At 41.7% G+C, this 16,100-nt stretch overlaps 1 protein-coding gene across 1 annotated transcript in view; it reads right to left on the bottom strand.

Annotated features, from left to right (window-relative positions):
* Pkhd1 (PKHD1 ciliary IPT domain containing fibrocystin/polyductin) overlaps positions 1-12,615 on the bottom strand; it is a 474,396-nt gene extending 461,781 nt beyond the window's left edge. The window contains 3 exon segments of the mRNA XM_051152952.1: positions 10,235-10,376; positions 10,939-11,016; positions 12,460-12,615. Coding sequence (XP_051008909.1) covers positions 10,235-10,376; positions 10,939-11,016; positions 12,460-12,514 — 275 coding nt within the window. The 5' untranslated portion in view covers positions 12,515-12,615.
* Positions 12,616-16,100: the final 3,485 nt, after the last annotated feature.

The raw sequence follows: 16,100 nt of genomic DNA on the forward strand, positions 1-16,100 counted from the left end.
CCCAACATTCTTCTGCATCCAAGAAACACATCTCACCCATAATGAAAGGCATTACCTCAGGGTAAAAGGTTGGAAAAAAATATTCCAAGCAAATGGTCACAAGAAGCAAGCAGGTGTAGCCATTTTAGTATCGAACAAAATAGACTTTCAACCAAAATTAATCAAAAGGGATGAGGAAGGACACTTCATACTCATCAAAGGTAAAGTCAACCAAGATGACATCACAATTCTGAACATCTATGCTCCCAATACAAGGGCACCCACATATGTAAAAGATCTCCTAAAAAAGCTTAAACCACACATCGATCCCCACACAATAATAGTGGGAGACTTCAACACCCCACTCTCACTGAAGGATAAGTCATTGAAACAGAAACTAAGCCGAGAAATAACATCATTAACCAATGCCATGGGTCAAATGGATCTAACAGATATCTATAGAACCTTTCACCCAAACAAGAAAGAATACACCTTCTTCTCTGCACCCCATGGAACCTTCTCCAAAATTGATCACATCGTAGGTCACAAAGCAAGCCTCAACAGATACAAGAGGATTGAAATAATACCTTGTATCCTATCAGATCACCATGCTCTTAGGCTGCAATTCAACAACAACAGAAATAACAAAAGCCTACACGTTTGTGGAAACTAAACAACTCTCTGCTAAATGACACCTGGGTCAGGGAAGAAATAAAGAAAGAAATCAAGGAGTTTCTGAAATTCAATGAAAAGGATGAAACAACATACCCAAATTTGTGGGATACATTGAAAGCAGTGCTAAGAGGAAAATTCATAGCACTAAGTGCCTTTAAAAAGAAATTGGAAACATCGCACATAAGCATCTTAACAACACAACTGGAAGCCCTAGAAAAAAAAGAAGCAGAAACACCCAAGAGGAGTAGACACCTGGAAATAATCAAACTCAGGGCTGAAATTAACAAGTTAGAAACTAAGAAAACAGTCCAAAGAATCAACAAAACTAAAAGCTGGTTCTTTGAGAAAATCAACAAGATAGACAGACCATTAGCCAAACTAACTAAAAGGCAGAGAGACAGTATTGAAATCAACAAAATCAGAAATGAAAAGGGAGACATAACAACAGACACTGAAGAAATTCAAAGAATCATAAGATCCTACTTTGAAGGCATATACGCCACAAAATTTGAAAATCTAAGGGAAATGGACGATTTTCTTGAACAATTTCACTTGCCAAAGTTGAATGAAGAACAGATAAACAAGCTAAATAGTCCCATTTCCCCTACAGAAATAGAAGCAATCATCAATGGTCTCCCAACCAAAAAAAGCCCAGGGCCAGATGGTTTCAGTGCAGAATTCTACCAGACCTTTAAGGGCGAGCTAATACCGATACTCTTCAAGCTACTCCAAAAGATAGAAATGGATGGAACATTACCAAATTCATTCTATGAGGCCATAGTCTCATTGATACCTAAACCTCACAAAGACTCAACAAAGAAAGAGAATTTCAGACCAATTTCTCTTATGAACATAGAAGCAAAAATACTAAATAAAATACTTGCAAAACGAATACAGGAGCACATCAAAGATATCATTCATCATGACCAAGTAGGCTTCATTCCAGGCATGCAGGGATGGTTTAATATACGGAAATCCATCAATGTAATCCACCATATAAACAAACTGAAAATAAAAAACCACATGATCATCTCCTTGGATGCAGAGAAAGCATTTGATAAAATTCAACACCCATTCATGTTTAAAGTTTTAGAGAGATCGGGGATACAAGGCACTTTCCTCAACATAATAAAGGCTATATACAGCAAGCCAATAGCCAAAATCAAAGTAAATGGTGAGATACTCAAGGAAATTCCTCTAAAATCGGGAACAAGGCAAGGCTGCCCACTCTCTCCATATCTCTTCAATATAGTACTCGAAGTTCTAGTCAGAGCAATAAGACAACAAAAGGAGATCAAGGGTATCCAAATGGGAAAGGAGGAAGTCAAATTATCCCTCTTTGCAGATGATATGATAGTGTACATAAGTGACCCTCAAAACTCCACCAGAGAACTCCTAAAGCTGATAAACACCTTCAGCAAATTGGCTGGATACAAAATTAACTCAAAAAAATCTGTAGCCTTCCTATACACAAATGACAAGCTGGCAGAGGAAGAAATTAGGAAAACCACACCCTTCACATTAGCCACAAGCAATATAAAATATCTAGGAGTTACCCTAACTAAGCAAGTGAAGGACTTGTATGAAAAAAATTTCAAAACTCTGAAGAAAGAGATTGAAGATGACCTGAGAAGATGGCGTGATCTTCCTTGCTCATGGATCGGGAGAATTAACATAGTAAAAATGGCCATCCTACCAAAAGCAATCTACAGATTCAATGCAATCCCTATCAAAATACCTAACCAATTTTTTAAAGACATTGAAAGTTCAATTCTGAACTTCATATGGAAAAACAAAAAACCCAGAATAGCTAAAACAATCTTGTACAATAAAAGGTGCTCCGGAGGAATCTCCATACCTGATCTCAAACTGTACTATAAAGCAATAGTAATTAAAACAGCATGGTACTGGCACAGCAACAGGCTGGTTCATCAGTGGAATCGAATCGAAGACCCAGATATGAATCCACACACATATGGTCACTTGATTTTTGACAAAGAAGCCAAATCCATTCAATGGAAAAAGGATAGCATCTTCAACAAATGGTGCTGGTCTAACTGGAGGTCTATGTGTAAAAAAAATGAAACTGGACCCATATTTGTCACCTTGCACAAAACTCAAATCCAAGTGGATTAAAGACCTCAACATAAAACCAGAGACACTAAGCCACTTAGAAGAAAAAGTGGGAAAGAGCCTGGAACATATTGGCACAGGAGACAACTTCCTGAACAGAACACCAACGGCCCAGGCCTTAATGTCAACCATTAATAAATGGGACCTCATGAGGCTGAGAAGCTTCTGTAAGGCAGGAGACACTGTCAAGAGAACAAAGCGACAGCCTACAGACTGGGAAAAAATCTTCACCAACCCTACATCTGACAAAGGTCTAATATCCAAAATATATAAAGAACTCAAGAAATTAAACACCACCAAACCGAATAACCCAATTGAGAAATGGGGCTTGGAACTAAACAGAGAATTCTCAACAGAGAAGTATCAAATGGCTGAGAAACACTTAAAGAAATGCTCAACCTCCTTAGTCATCAGGGAAATGCAAATCAAAACAACTCTGAGATTCCATCTTACACCCATCAGAATGGCTAAGATCAAAAATTCAAGCGGCACCACATGCTGGCGAGGATGTGGGGAGAGAGGAACACTCCTTCATTGCTGGTGGGAATGCAAACTAGTACAGCCACTTTGGAAATCTATCTGGTGCTATCGCAGAAAAATGGGAATAGGGCTTCCTCAAGACCCAGCTATTCCACTCCTTGGAATATACCCAGAAGATGCTCCAGCACACAACAAGAAAATTTGCTCAACCATGTTCATAGCAGCCTTATTCATAATAGCCAGAACATGGAAACAGCCTAAGTGGCCCTCAGTAGAAGAGTGGATAAAGAAACTGTGGTACATATACACTATGGAATACTACTCAGCTATTAAAAACAAGGAATTCCCGAAATTTGTGGATAAATGGATTGAGCTAGAAATGATCATAATGAGTGAGTTAACCCAGAAGCAGAAAGAATCAAATGGTATATACTCACTTATATCTGCATACTAGCCCAAGGGGCATGTCCCACGAAAGCCTTCACTTACCAGGAAACTGGGACAGAGGGGAAGGCATCCTATTGGGACTCTAAATGAGAGACGCATGGGAGAACAGCAAAATAAAAGGATCCAGAGGGTCCTAGAAATCTACAAGTAGAACAATATGATAGGCAGATTTGGGCCCAGGGGTCCCGCTCAAACTAAGGCACCAGCCAAGGACAATACAGAAGGTAAACTTTAAACCCCTTCCCAGATCTAGCCAATGGTCAGAATATTCTCCACAGTTGAATGGAGAGTGTGATACGACTTTCTCACGTACTCTGGTGCCTCACATTTGACCATGTCCCCTGGAGGGGGAGACCTGGTGGCACTCAGAGGAAGGACAGCAAGTAGCCAAGAAGAGACTTGATACCCTATGAGAATATATAGGGGGACGTAATACCCCTCAGGAACAGTCATAGGGGAGGGGAATAATGGGAAATTGGGGGGGGGGAAGAAATGGGAGGATACAAGGGATGGGATAAACATTGAGATGTAACAAGAATAAATTAATAAAAATAAATTTAAAAAAAGGAAGAAAAAAAAAGAAGAAAGAAAAAGTTAGGAAGTCAGACAAAAAATTCTGAGGTAAACGTCATTAACAGAGCCTAAGACGTGAAAGACAGAACCTCAGGCACTGAAAACAAGATAGAAGAAATGGATATTTCAGTCAAAATGTTTAATAGAATGTTAAATCAAAAAGGGAAAGAGAGAGAGAGAGAGAGAGAGAGAGAGAGATCCAAGATGGCAGGCCGATCACACATCACATCTGATCAGCAGGACAACCAGAACTTCACAGAGACCTAAAGACCAAACTGAGAGATACAAAACCCCAGTGCTGCTGATTCCCAGGTGACAGAGATCCATGTTGTGTGGAGCACGGGTGAGTCCGACCTCTAGCCACTGAGCTAACCCACAGAAAAGTCCTGGGAGACAGGCCACATTAGCCTCAATCTTGAGGAGGACGTGAGATACCTGTGCAGATTTGGGCTCTCTCTGCCCGTTGTCTGCTGCTTACCAGATCTGGGACATAGAGCAGAGAGGCAGAGCTGAGTCCTGGCGTGCCAGACACAACCTACATTAGCTGCCATCCTGTGAGCTGCCAGCTGCTAACCAGCCAAGCCATCTGGGTCACAGAGCAGATAGGCAGAGCCCTGCCATCTTGAAAGGCCTGTGGAGCACCAGAGCACCTTTGGGCTCCAATTTCTCTCAGCCCCTAGGCTGTTTACCAGCCTGGTCCATCTGTGACACAGAGCATATAGGCAGAGCTGAGTCCAGGTGGTGGCCACACTCCACATTAGCTGCCATCTTGTGAGCAGCCTCCAGCTCAGATCTCCCTCCACCCACCTGAATTGTACTGATCTGACATAGCTAGGACATAGCAGACAAGCTGAGCAGTCCTGCATGGGCCACAATCCACATTAGCTGCCATCCAAGCAGCAGCTTCCTGCTCGGATCTCTCCTTCCACCCACCTGAAGTGTACTGATCTGCTGCAGCTAGGACACAGAGAGCAGACAGGCTGAGCAGAGATTTTGATTTATATTCAGAATTTTAGACTCACCAAGATAGGAAAGATGTTTTCTTCAAGGCTATCAAATACAAATAGCCAAAACACTATGACTGTAACATATGTGTGTTATATAAAATTTTTATCATATATATTTATATATTATATATATATATATTAATTTAAAAATTGTAAAAATGTAACCACAGTAAGATAATATATGACTAAGCAATTTTAAGAAATTTATCAGTGGTTAGTAAGAAGGCAATTACTGAGAAACATATAAGATGATAATGATGTAACATTTATTTACATGTAATGTTTATTTAAACTTGGTGTTAAATTTTATCTCAGACTTTAAAAAAAAAAAAAGATTTGAGTGACATACTAGTGCTTGCTAAATAAAGCACTCATTATGTGCCAGGCATACCCTAGATCAACTGATTTCTAATACTTCCGGCTCTCATCTGGTAGACTTTATAGAACTTCATCCTAAATGCGTGGATGTTTGTATTTTCCCGCCTCTGGCTGCAGAAGACAAAGTATGAAGCCAAACCAAACTGCTTATGTCACGAGATGGAGAGAAGAGCTGAAGAGACCAGTACCCTTTCGGCTCATTTTGCAGGCTGCAAATTCACTGCTCTGACAAGGCAGCATCCCAGCTGTGCTGAGTTCAGCATGGCCAAGGCTGGAAGGAGACCTGAAGCGGCCTCATTCCCAACGGGTGTTACTTCTTCCCTGCTTTCCAGCTAATATAACTGAGTCACTCAATTGAGCATAAAATAGAAACTTAGGGGAGAAAAAACTTTACCAAAACATTCAGGAACTCTGGATGCTTATTTATTTATTTTTAATAAGTATTTTTTTATAAATAAGTATTGTATGTCTAAATATATGTACATATAAATATATATGTAGAAGTAAAAAATGTGTAAAATATAGATTTTAAACTACTAAATTATACTAAGAATAGAGGAAAGAGAAAAACCACAGGTCAGAGGCACAGAATATATTTTAAACAAAATCATGAAGCAAATTTTCCCAAACTAAAGAAGGAGGTACCTATCAAGGCACAAGAAATACACGGAACACTAAATAGACCGTATCAGAAAAGAAATTCCTATATATACAGGATATAGGAAGGACATTAACAGCTGCAGGGGCCAAAAGACCTAGTCACATATAAAGGCAGAACCATTGGGATAACACCTGACTTCCCAAGGGAGCCTCTGAAAGACAGAAAGACCTAGACACATGTTCAACACACTTTTTGAGATGACAGGTGCTGGCCCAGACTACTATACCCAGAAAAACTATACCAATCACAATAGGCAGAAGAAGAAAAACTCTCAGTGATAAAATAAAAATTTTGCTTCAGCCCTAAAAAGTCACTAGAAAGAAATTTTTAGTTTGCATGGATTAATCACAGGCAAGAAAACACAAGGAATAGATAATCCCAGAAAAGCAAGTCAAAAGATGGGAGGAAACTCACAATATAACAACAAAATAACAGGAATCAATAAATGCTGCTCATCGATAACTCTCAATATTAATGATCTCAGTTACCCAATAAAAAGACACAGACTTATTAGTGGATTGGAAAACAGAAACCATCTTTCTGCCACACCCAAGAAATGCACCTTACTGTCAAAGATAGACAGCACCACAGGGTAAAAAGGTGAAAGAAGATATTCTAAACGAATATCCCTGGTGGGGACCATGCAGCATCTTCAGTGAACAGGGTATGTGCTTCACTGATGGATTTCTACTGTGGCAAAGCCCTTAGGGACACCTTCCCATTTGGCAAGGACCTGTGGTGATTTTTGGTGGCCTCTGTACTTATTGCCTGGCTCACGCGTGCTACAAGCTCTCCTTGCTTTTCTCCTATACTGTTTATACACAAAGCAATATAGTTTCACTTTGTAGGTCACAGGCAAGGCTGGATCATGCAGGATCGAAGCCCTGGAAATGATGATTCTCTCTCAATCTCTCTCTCTCAATTTCTCTCTCTCTCTCTCTCTCTCTCTCTCTCTCTCTCTCTCTCTCTCTCTCTCTCTGTTTCTCTCTGTTTCTCTCTCTCTGTTTCTCTCTGTCTCTGTCTCTCTCTGTCTCTGTCTCTGTCTGTCTCTGTCTCTGTCTGTCTGTCTCTCTCTCTCTCTGTGTGTGTGTGTGTGTGTGTGTGTGTGTGTGTGTGTGTGTGTGTCTTTGGTTTTTCAAGGCAAGGTTTCTCTGTGTAGCCTTGGCTGTACTGGACTGGCTTTGTACCCCAGGCTTGCTTCAAACTCACAGAGAGCTGCCTGCCTCTGCCTCCCACGTGTTGGTATTAAAGGTGTGTGCCATACTCTTTTGAAGAGTAAAAACCTGCTTTCCTCCCTCCGTTTTTATTGATCCTCCAGATGTGACCGTTAATCCTGGGCAATCATGTCCCTAGGAAACAGCTGCAGTCACACTGAGTAAGCCTATGGCAAGTGTGCAGAGCAATGTGCCTTGCTTGCATAACTGTTCTAAACAAATTGTGTCTGATCAGCAGAGACTTAAAAAATGAAGAAGCTATGCCTGATCGATAGAGACTTTAAAAATGGTTCTTAGAAAGATGGTATCAGAAACTGATGGGTGCATATCAGGAAAGGTTGTTTGGTGCAGTGGGTAGATCTCTGTCTACAATTTAAAAAGCTCTGTGGCAGAGGGGTGCTATTTAATGAATGGACTTATACCCACAAATGGTTAACCTGTCTCTCACCTTCCATAACTGCAGAACCACATTTGCTGCCAGCTGAGTATGTGCTCATGTCCACAGGACGTGCCTGGCTGGACATTTATTTTTGGCTTGCTGAAACTGTGCTTTGTAGTACCAAATACGGTTGGGGGGAGATTGATCTAGAGGAAGGGCTGAATGAGGAAGGGAAACTATTGGGGGCTTTTTGTAATGAGGGGGCTTATGAACTGCTGATGTTATGAGTGCTTTAAATAAGACAACCAATGATGTCACTGCTCAGGTGAGCAGGATTGTGATTGTATAAGTAACGACAGCTCAAACTATTCTGGGCCGTTTGCTTGAAAGTCAGCAATGCCCCTTCTCCATTTCAGGACCTGAATCCTTGCAGTGGGAGCTGGTCTCCAGCATAGCCCCAAGAAGCTAGCAGGTATGGCCATTTTAATATTTGAGAAAGTAGACCTCAAACCAAAGCTACTTGGAAGAGATAGGAAAGGACAGTATATACTCATCAAAGAGAAAATTTACCATAAGGATATTTCCAACTCTATATTTACGCACCAAACAATGTGGCACCCAAGTTCACCAAAGAAGAACTACTACAGCTAAAAATCACAATGATAGTGAGAGACTTCAATATTGCACTCTCACCAATAGATAGGTCACCCAGAAGACTAAACAAAGAAATGCTGGGGTTAAAGAACATCATCATTCAAATAGTCCTAGCAGAAATTTACAGAACATTTCACTCAAACACAAAAGAATACACTTTCCTCTCAGCAGCTCATTGAACTTTCTCCAACATTGCCTGCATACTTGCACACAAAGCAAGTCTCAACAAATATAAGAAAATTGGTCTAGGGGAGGGGAATAAGGCAGAAGAGGGAGGGAGGGAGGGTGGGAAGACAAGAGCGAGGGGATAACAATTGGGATATAATGTGTGAATTAATTATACTAAATAAGATAAAAAATATGGTAGGAAAAATTAAATTATACCCTGCATCCTATAGGACCACCATGAATTAAAGATGAATACAAACAACAACAAAACATATACAAATTTACAGAAATGGAATAACTCAATAGTAAATGAAAAACGAGTCAAGACAGAAATCAAGAAGGGAACTGAAACCTTTTCAGAGTTGAATGAAGACACAACATACCTAAACTTTGAGACATAATAAAGGGGGTTCTAAGAAGCAAGTTCATAGCACTAAGAGCTTACATATCAAAATTGGAGAAATCTCATATTAGTCACTTAATAGCACATCCAAAAGTGCTAAACCAACAAAAAGAAATAACAGCCCAAAAGAGTAGATGGCAAGAAGTAAATAGAAGCTTCTTTTAAATCACAGAGTAGTTAATACTCAATTATTAGTAGATTCAGTTTTCCTCCCTTTCTCTTGGTTGATTTGACTCTGTTCCCTGACCCCACATACAGTGTCATCCTCCTCATTTTGAGGAGGCTCGATACCATAAATGTGAAAAGGAAAAGGGTCAGATTGTCTGCTGTGACACTGTGTCTCCTTGTAATGTCAGGAGGTACACCCAACATACCTGCCTAAACACAAGCTGAACATGGGCAATAAGCTCACCAAGTGAATGGGGAAAAACCCACATGAGGCCTCAACCCTGCACAAAGAACTACAGGCACCCGAAGAAAGCTAAGAGGGAGAGAGGTGGTAATCCTCAGGAAAGAGCACGGCCACTGGGTGTCTGGGTGTGTGTGTGTGTGTGTGTGTGTGTGTGTGTGTGTGTGTGTGTGTGTGTGAGAACATGTGTGAGCATGCACCCATGCACAACAATAATTAATAGGGGGAAAGGGACATAAATTTGAAAGCTAACAAGGAAAGGTATCTAGGAGGGTTTGGGGGAGGAAGAGGATAGGGGAAAATATGTGATTGTATTATAAGCTCAAAAATAAACGTAAAAAGTAAAAAAGAAAGTTAAAGGTTTACAAAAAAAAAAAAAAAGGAGCATTTTGCTTTTGCTTGTGGTAATGTTAATTTTCATTTCCTTTTATTTGTCCTTTCTGCCATAGCCAGAATTTTCTGTTTCTGTTTTCTACTCCAAGATTAAAAGGAGATTAAAAGGAAAGCAGGGTCCTTTTTTTTTTTTTTTTACATAAAAGCATATCCATGGTTTTTTTTAAGGCCACACCTGATGATTGTAGTCACTGCGGGAGTTGTCTAACACATCACCCAAAGATGCTGAGAAAAGCAAAGCCCAGTCATCCTGACAGGCTTTCTGTTTCAGACAAACGTACCTCGTCTGGCATGTCACCACAGGCAAATCCACGAAGACGGGAGAGACATCACAGGGGATCCGCAAGGCAGGTACTGCTACACTCACCAGCTCTATCTCCAGCTTAGAGCCATTGCTGGGGTAAAGAGTGCTTCCTTCCAAACCTAGGCACAAGGAGAAATCTTGGGGTCAGATATGCAGGTCAATGCAAACATTGGCCACAGGGGGGCAATGTAAGACGTTGCGTTTGCCTGAGGATAAAATTAAGACTCATTTCCAAAGGCAATTATAGGGTTTTTGTTTGTTTGTTTGTTTGTTTTGTTTTTTAACAAAACTTCTCTTAAAAGCGTGTCAAAATTCATATCTCTTCGTGTCTGCCTACTCCCTAGGAAAGAGTTTTTCAACCTTCAAAGGTGTTTTGTGTCACGGTGGAAGTGGGCATGGTAAGACACGGTTCCAAGGGGCTTCTAACGTGGAATCATCTTAATTCAAGATAGCGCTTAGTACTATGCTGTGCACTTCCACGTCAGCTCGCTGCCTTCCGAGCATCCCACCACACTGCGGCACTGGCCAGTGAACATCTGCAGAGACAGAGTTGGGTGAGTAGCTTCATCCCTCTCAAGCCCTTCTTTAGACCTGTTTTTAGGCAAGGAAGTGGGGATTCACACTTCTTTGGACTTCGGGTCAATAAATGCAACACTCAGATTCTGGAAAGGCCAAACCTACCATCAAAACCAACGATGATCCATGTTCCCCCTGCAAGGCTACCTTCGGTAGGTTCAATCTGGAAACTCACGTAGGGGTCTGTCAATAAGACAAAATACTGGTTGTTGAGGATATGTGCAGCCCACTGGCACCACCAATATTTTAAAGAGACATTAGTGTGTATGATTCACCCATTGGCTGGATGAAGCCTGGGTCACTGGACCCTATTAACAGAGTCTCTGGGTCAGAATGTGCTTCGATTCAGGCTTGATTGGTCCAAGGGACAGACCTTCAGTCCTACCTTAAAGAAAACTGATCGCTCTCATTTTAGCAATCCAGAACCCCAATGGTCTTCGAGGCCATCCTGAATTTCTTCTTCTTCCCTTACAAACAGTCTCAGGAGACATTTTCCACTCTTTGGTCAGATGATCATATTTAAGTATAAAGGTAATACTTATTTCTTATATTCCCTACGTCCTGGGATAGAGGAAAAGCTTCTTGGAGATGTGCCCCCTTCCTTTCTCGTTCTTGGCACCCTGTAGTCTAGTTTTCCCTTCTGAGCCCTTTTGAACACGTAATCAGAATGACTCCCCAGTGCATCCAAGTCTTCCATAAATTCTATCTTGAAAGATCATAGACTAAAGCAAGAACATTGTTGAACTTCCACTAAAAGAAAAAAGAGGAGTATGAGCCTTAAGTTGGATTTAATACTATCTTAGAGGATATTCCCAGATATGTCTTAGTGAAGGCAAAGCCACTTCAGGGAGGCTAGCAAAAATCCCTCAGCACCTCCATGCAATAATAAGCAAACAACGTGCTATGTGCTCCCTATGGAAAACTGCTTCATTTCCATATCAGGAAAATTTCAAAGATAAACCAGGTCTTGCCTGTGGAGTAGCCTAGGGCATTATGTGTAGCAACCACGTAGGTGGCTCACCACACACCAAAGAAAGATGAAAACCCATTCACATCAACTTATCAACCAGATCACACCATCCTTAGTCCCCAGAGGTGATTCCATATTTTTATCCAAAGAAGGAAAAAAAAGTCATAAGAAAATACAGAGGATGACTAAATTCAGAGAGAAATTAGAAGCATGATTAGGAGGGAAAAGGTAATTTCAATGCAAGCAGCCATTAATCACTAAGACACGATTTCCTTGGGGAAGATATAACAATAAAATCTAATAAGAATTATATCTATTAGCCCAAAAGAGGAATTTTAGAAGAAGTTAAGCTATTATTAAGATATTTGAATTATAACGGCAACCCTCACTGGCCATTAAAAGTTGACATATCTATTCATAAAAATTTAACAAATAACCCTAGATACTCATCAGAGAAAACGAGACAACTATTATCTCAGATCCCAAAGCAGATACTTCAATCCTTCCTTCTAAAATAATGGATTCACATTTTAAGTGAGCAAGCAAAACGTGTATGTCTACAGTCTATAAGTAAGGCAGTGTTTTCTTTACCAATAGTGGTTCTCACAGTAAGCCAGCGGTCTAATATGTACTCTGTTCAAACACTTTCTACTTACTTGCTAGAAGCAGTACTTCCATATTCAGCAGAGCGATCAGCCAGGCAAGCATCATTCCAGCTAGCTCAGGTCCCTTGACATCGCTCAGTTATTAGAGAAGCATGTTTAGTGCTGACTGGCGCAACGTAGCTTCTGTGCCTTATAAAACATAAAGTGAAAAAAGGTCCTTCTGGCCTGTGTGTTGTCAACGAGAAGTAAAGAGATGAGATAAACATAGTGCTACCCTAACAAGTGTAGCTCTAACTCATTGAAGAGTTTTCTTTTCCCCCATAGCAGATGGGGACCATCTCAGAACACCACAAGTGGTCTAATGTAGAAAACAACTGATTCTGGGGTGCCCAGTCCAAACTGACCTACAACCCAACCACTACCCCTTAAGTCTCTGAAAGCATGGATAAGGGAGGGGGCAGAGGGCTTGTAAGAGCCAAAGGACCAGGAAATCGGCTACATGGAAGCATATTCTAGATGTAACAGGAAAGCTACACCCATGAAATAACATGCCACTTAAACAAGTCCTGAAAAATGACGACAGTTGACATGCCAACGCAGATGGAGAAAAGCAAATTGTGGCCCCCGTCCCTAGATAAAGCCCTGTAGGCAATTAAAAACTGCTGGGCTCATCAAACTGCATTTATATACTTATCCATATGTATATAATAATGAAAGAATAAGGAGCTGTGAGTTTAAAAGGGAGAGAATAGGAGGGGTGGGAGAGAGTAGGGGGAAGGGAGAGATTTGATTGCCTTTCAAATAATTAAGTGAATAAGTAAATAATGTGGTCCTAGTGCCTCTAGAGGCACGTGCCATCTTCCCAAGCTCAGGAGAGCAGGAGCATATAGGAAATACTATAGAAAAGCACAATGCAGCTCCTCTTGTTTCAATAGCTATTTAATGTGTGTTTAAACCATTCATAGTTCACCATGGTGCAAAATATGAATCATAAAAATAGCTTCTAGTCTTCTGCTCACCACTGCTCACTAGTAACCTGACAGAAATCCAATGTTGTTTTTCTCACACCCCAGCTTCTCTTCCCATGGCTGTCAGATGTGAACCCTGCACCATACTTCTTGTTAGCAATCAAGCAAGGCTTCTATCTGTCTGCCTCTACCTCAGCTGCTAACCCTCTGTGGCTTTATGAGCTCCTGGTCACATTCTACAGCAAATCTCCCCTCAATAGTCTGCTCAATCTTCCAGCTCACATCCTGGGCATCTGAGCCAGACACTGTTTACTGCCACGCATGCCTCACCTCCCTGGAGGACACAGTAAAGAGATCCAGCGACCCGCCATCCATTTCCGCAAGGGTCTCAGCGTGAGGGCCTGATGTAGTACTCAAAGATTTTTAATTAGTTCATACATTTTTAAATACTGCTCCTCTGATTTTACAGATCTGGGAAAGGGGGCTTTTTTTTTCTGTGCCAAAGAAAACAGAATTGGCACAGCCTGGCTGAGACCTCTTACACTGTTCTAGGAAGGCTGAGGGATTGCTCCCTAGCTAGCACCAGCCAGAAGTGAATAGAAAAATATTGCCAAAACATTGGCTCAGAGGTTCTCTGAAAACTTGAAAACCACAAGGAATAAACCCATGTTATCACATGTACATTAATGTAAATTGCTAAGAAAACACTTGATGTGGTAGTCATCACACCACTTCAGAAATCACAGAACCCCAAAATGGTCTCAAAGAAGAATGTCTAGCCCTGCCCCCAAAATGCAGTGAATCTATCATACAGGTGTGTCCTGATTCAGCTGGTCCAAAATAGACAATAACTTGCATTTAGTTCAGGGCTTGGAAGGCTTAGTACAAGATGCTCTTCATTGCACTGGAAGCCAGGAAAATAAAATGAGTTTCAGTGGTTATCCTTAGTCATGAAGAAAAAGGGAGACAGAGGGGGAGTGCCTCCTGAGGTGTGAAAGGAGTGCCGACATTACCGAGTCTTCTTTTTTTTTTTTTTCAAAATCTCCTACATTCTTCAGTCTATTTGTAATTGAATTGAATTTACAAACACCCAGTTTTCAGTAACGTGTCTACTGCATAAGAACGCCACAAAGGAAGCTTTGCTACCTAGCCCAAAAGTACAGGGTCCGGCTCGTGTGCTCTGCCCAGTACACCTGGTCCAGTCTGGGTGCATTTCTTTATAATATTTCATCTTACTGCCTAGTCCCAAGCTTAGAACAATGGAACTGAGCACTTGCACACTGGGTTTCAGTGAACTTTAAGTTCAGAAATACTTATTTTCCTCCTAAACAGAACAGTCACATGAACAATAAATGTCACTTTCCTGGGTGTGGATTAATTCAAATCCACGCACCCTTCCTAAAGATAAACTCAGTGTCTCTCTATTTTTTTAAGTAGAATGTTTAGGCCACAGAGAGGGGCTCTCTATGTTCAGTTAAGTCCTCTTCCTGCTCCTACCTTCTTTTTCTTCTGCTGCCTGCCCCTGCCTGACTACTTTTTCCTCATCCCTCCTCTCCCAGCTCCCCTTCCTCTGGGAGCCAGAAAGACAAAATTCCCATATGTCCTTGTTGTGGACCTCCCACCTCCTTTTACTTACTGCAATGGCCGCAGGAGATGCAGAGTTAGAAACTGGAAACGTCTCCGAATCAAACAGTACCTGTCTCTGTGTCTGTCTTGTGGTTCAAAGGAGAACAAGTTCCTCTCCAATTGATGCCACGTTACATGGTTACAGGCCAGCCCGCAGGTCGCTCACTTCACACTGGACTATAGCTCACCTAACTCCTGTCTGTCCTGGCCAAATGTGCACCAGTGAACGTTCACAAATGACCGTAGGGAAAGTTTAATAATTAACACGAGCTATTTAGAGACTCAAAAGAAAGGGCTGCTCACATTTTTCTCCACTTACTATATGCGTCTCAGGTTAAAAAAAAAAAAAAAAAAAAAAAAAAAGTCCACACAGTGTAGTCAGCAGGCACTCTGTGATTGAAAGGATGAGCCAGGAAGACACATCCTGAGTGAGCAGACAAGCTGAAGAAGATAACACGCTCCGTGAGTGGTCTTCGCCTGCTCCTGTGCACTGCTCCCGTGCACTGCTCCCATGAACTGCTCCCGTGCACTGCTCCCGTGAACTGCTCCCCTGCACTGCTCCCATGAACTGCTCCCCTGCACTGCTCCCATGAACTGCCCCCATGCACTGCTCCCGTGAACTGCTCCCATGCACTGCTCCCGTGAACTGCTCCCGTGCATTGCTCCCGTGCACTGCTCCCATGAACTGCTCCCGTGCACTGCTCCCGTGCACTGCTCCCGTACACTGCTCCCGTTAACTGCTCCCCTGCACTGCTCCCATGCACTGCTCCCATGAACTGCTCCCCTGCACTGCTCCCATGCACTGCTCCCATGAACTGCTCCCCTGCACTGCTCCCATGCACTGCTCCCGTGCGCTGTACTACGGGCTCTCGGTGAGGGTCTGCATGGCTTATACAGATATACGTGATGTCTTACTGGTTTCACAAACAGGGCACAACCAGGGGTTCAAAGGTGATCAGAGCAGACAGTTTCCTTCGTGCTGTTGCTCTCTTGTGCTTGCTCTTTCTGCAAGTTAAGGTAACTTTCTTTCTTTGCATCTTCAGGCCAAGGCCACAAACATCTCATACTATTGCAAGTTTGCAAGTATTTATAAGACCT

This window comes from Acomys russatus, chromosome 11 (genome assembly GCF_903995435.1).
Source record: "Acomys russatus chromosome 11, mAcoRus1.1, whole genome shotgun sequence".
Taxonomy (NCBI): domain Eukaryota; kingdom Metazoa; phylum Chordata; class Mammalia; order Rodentia; family Muridae; genus Acomys; species Acomys russatus.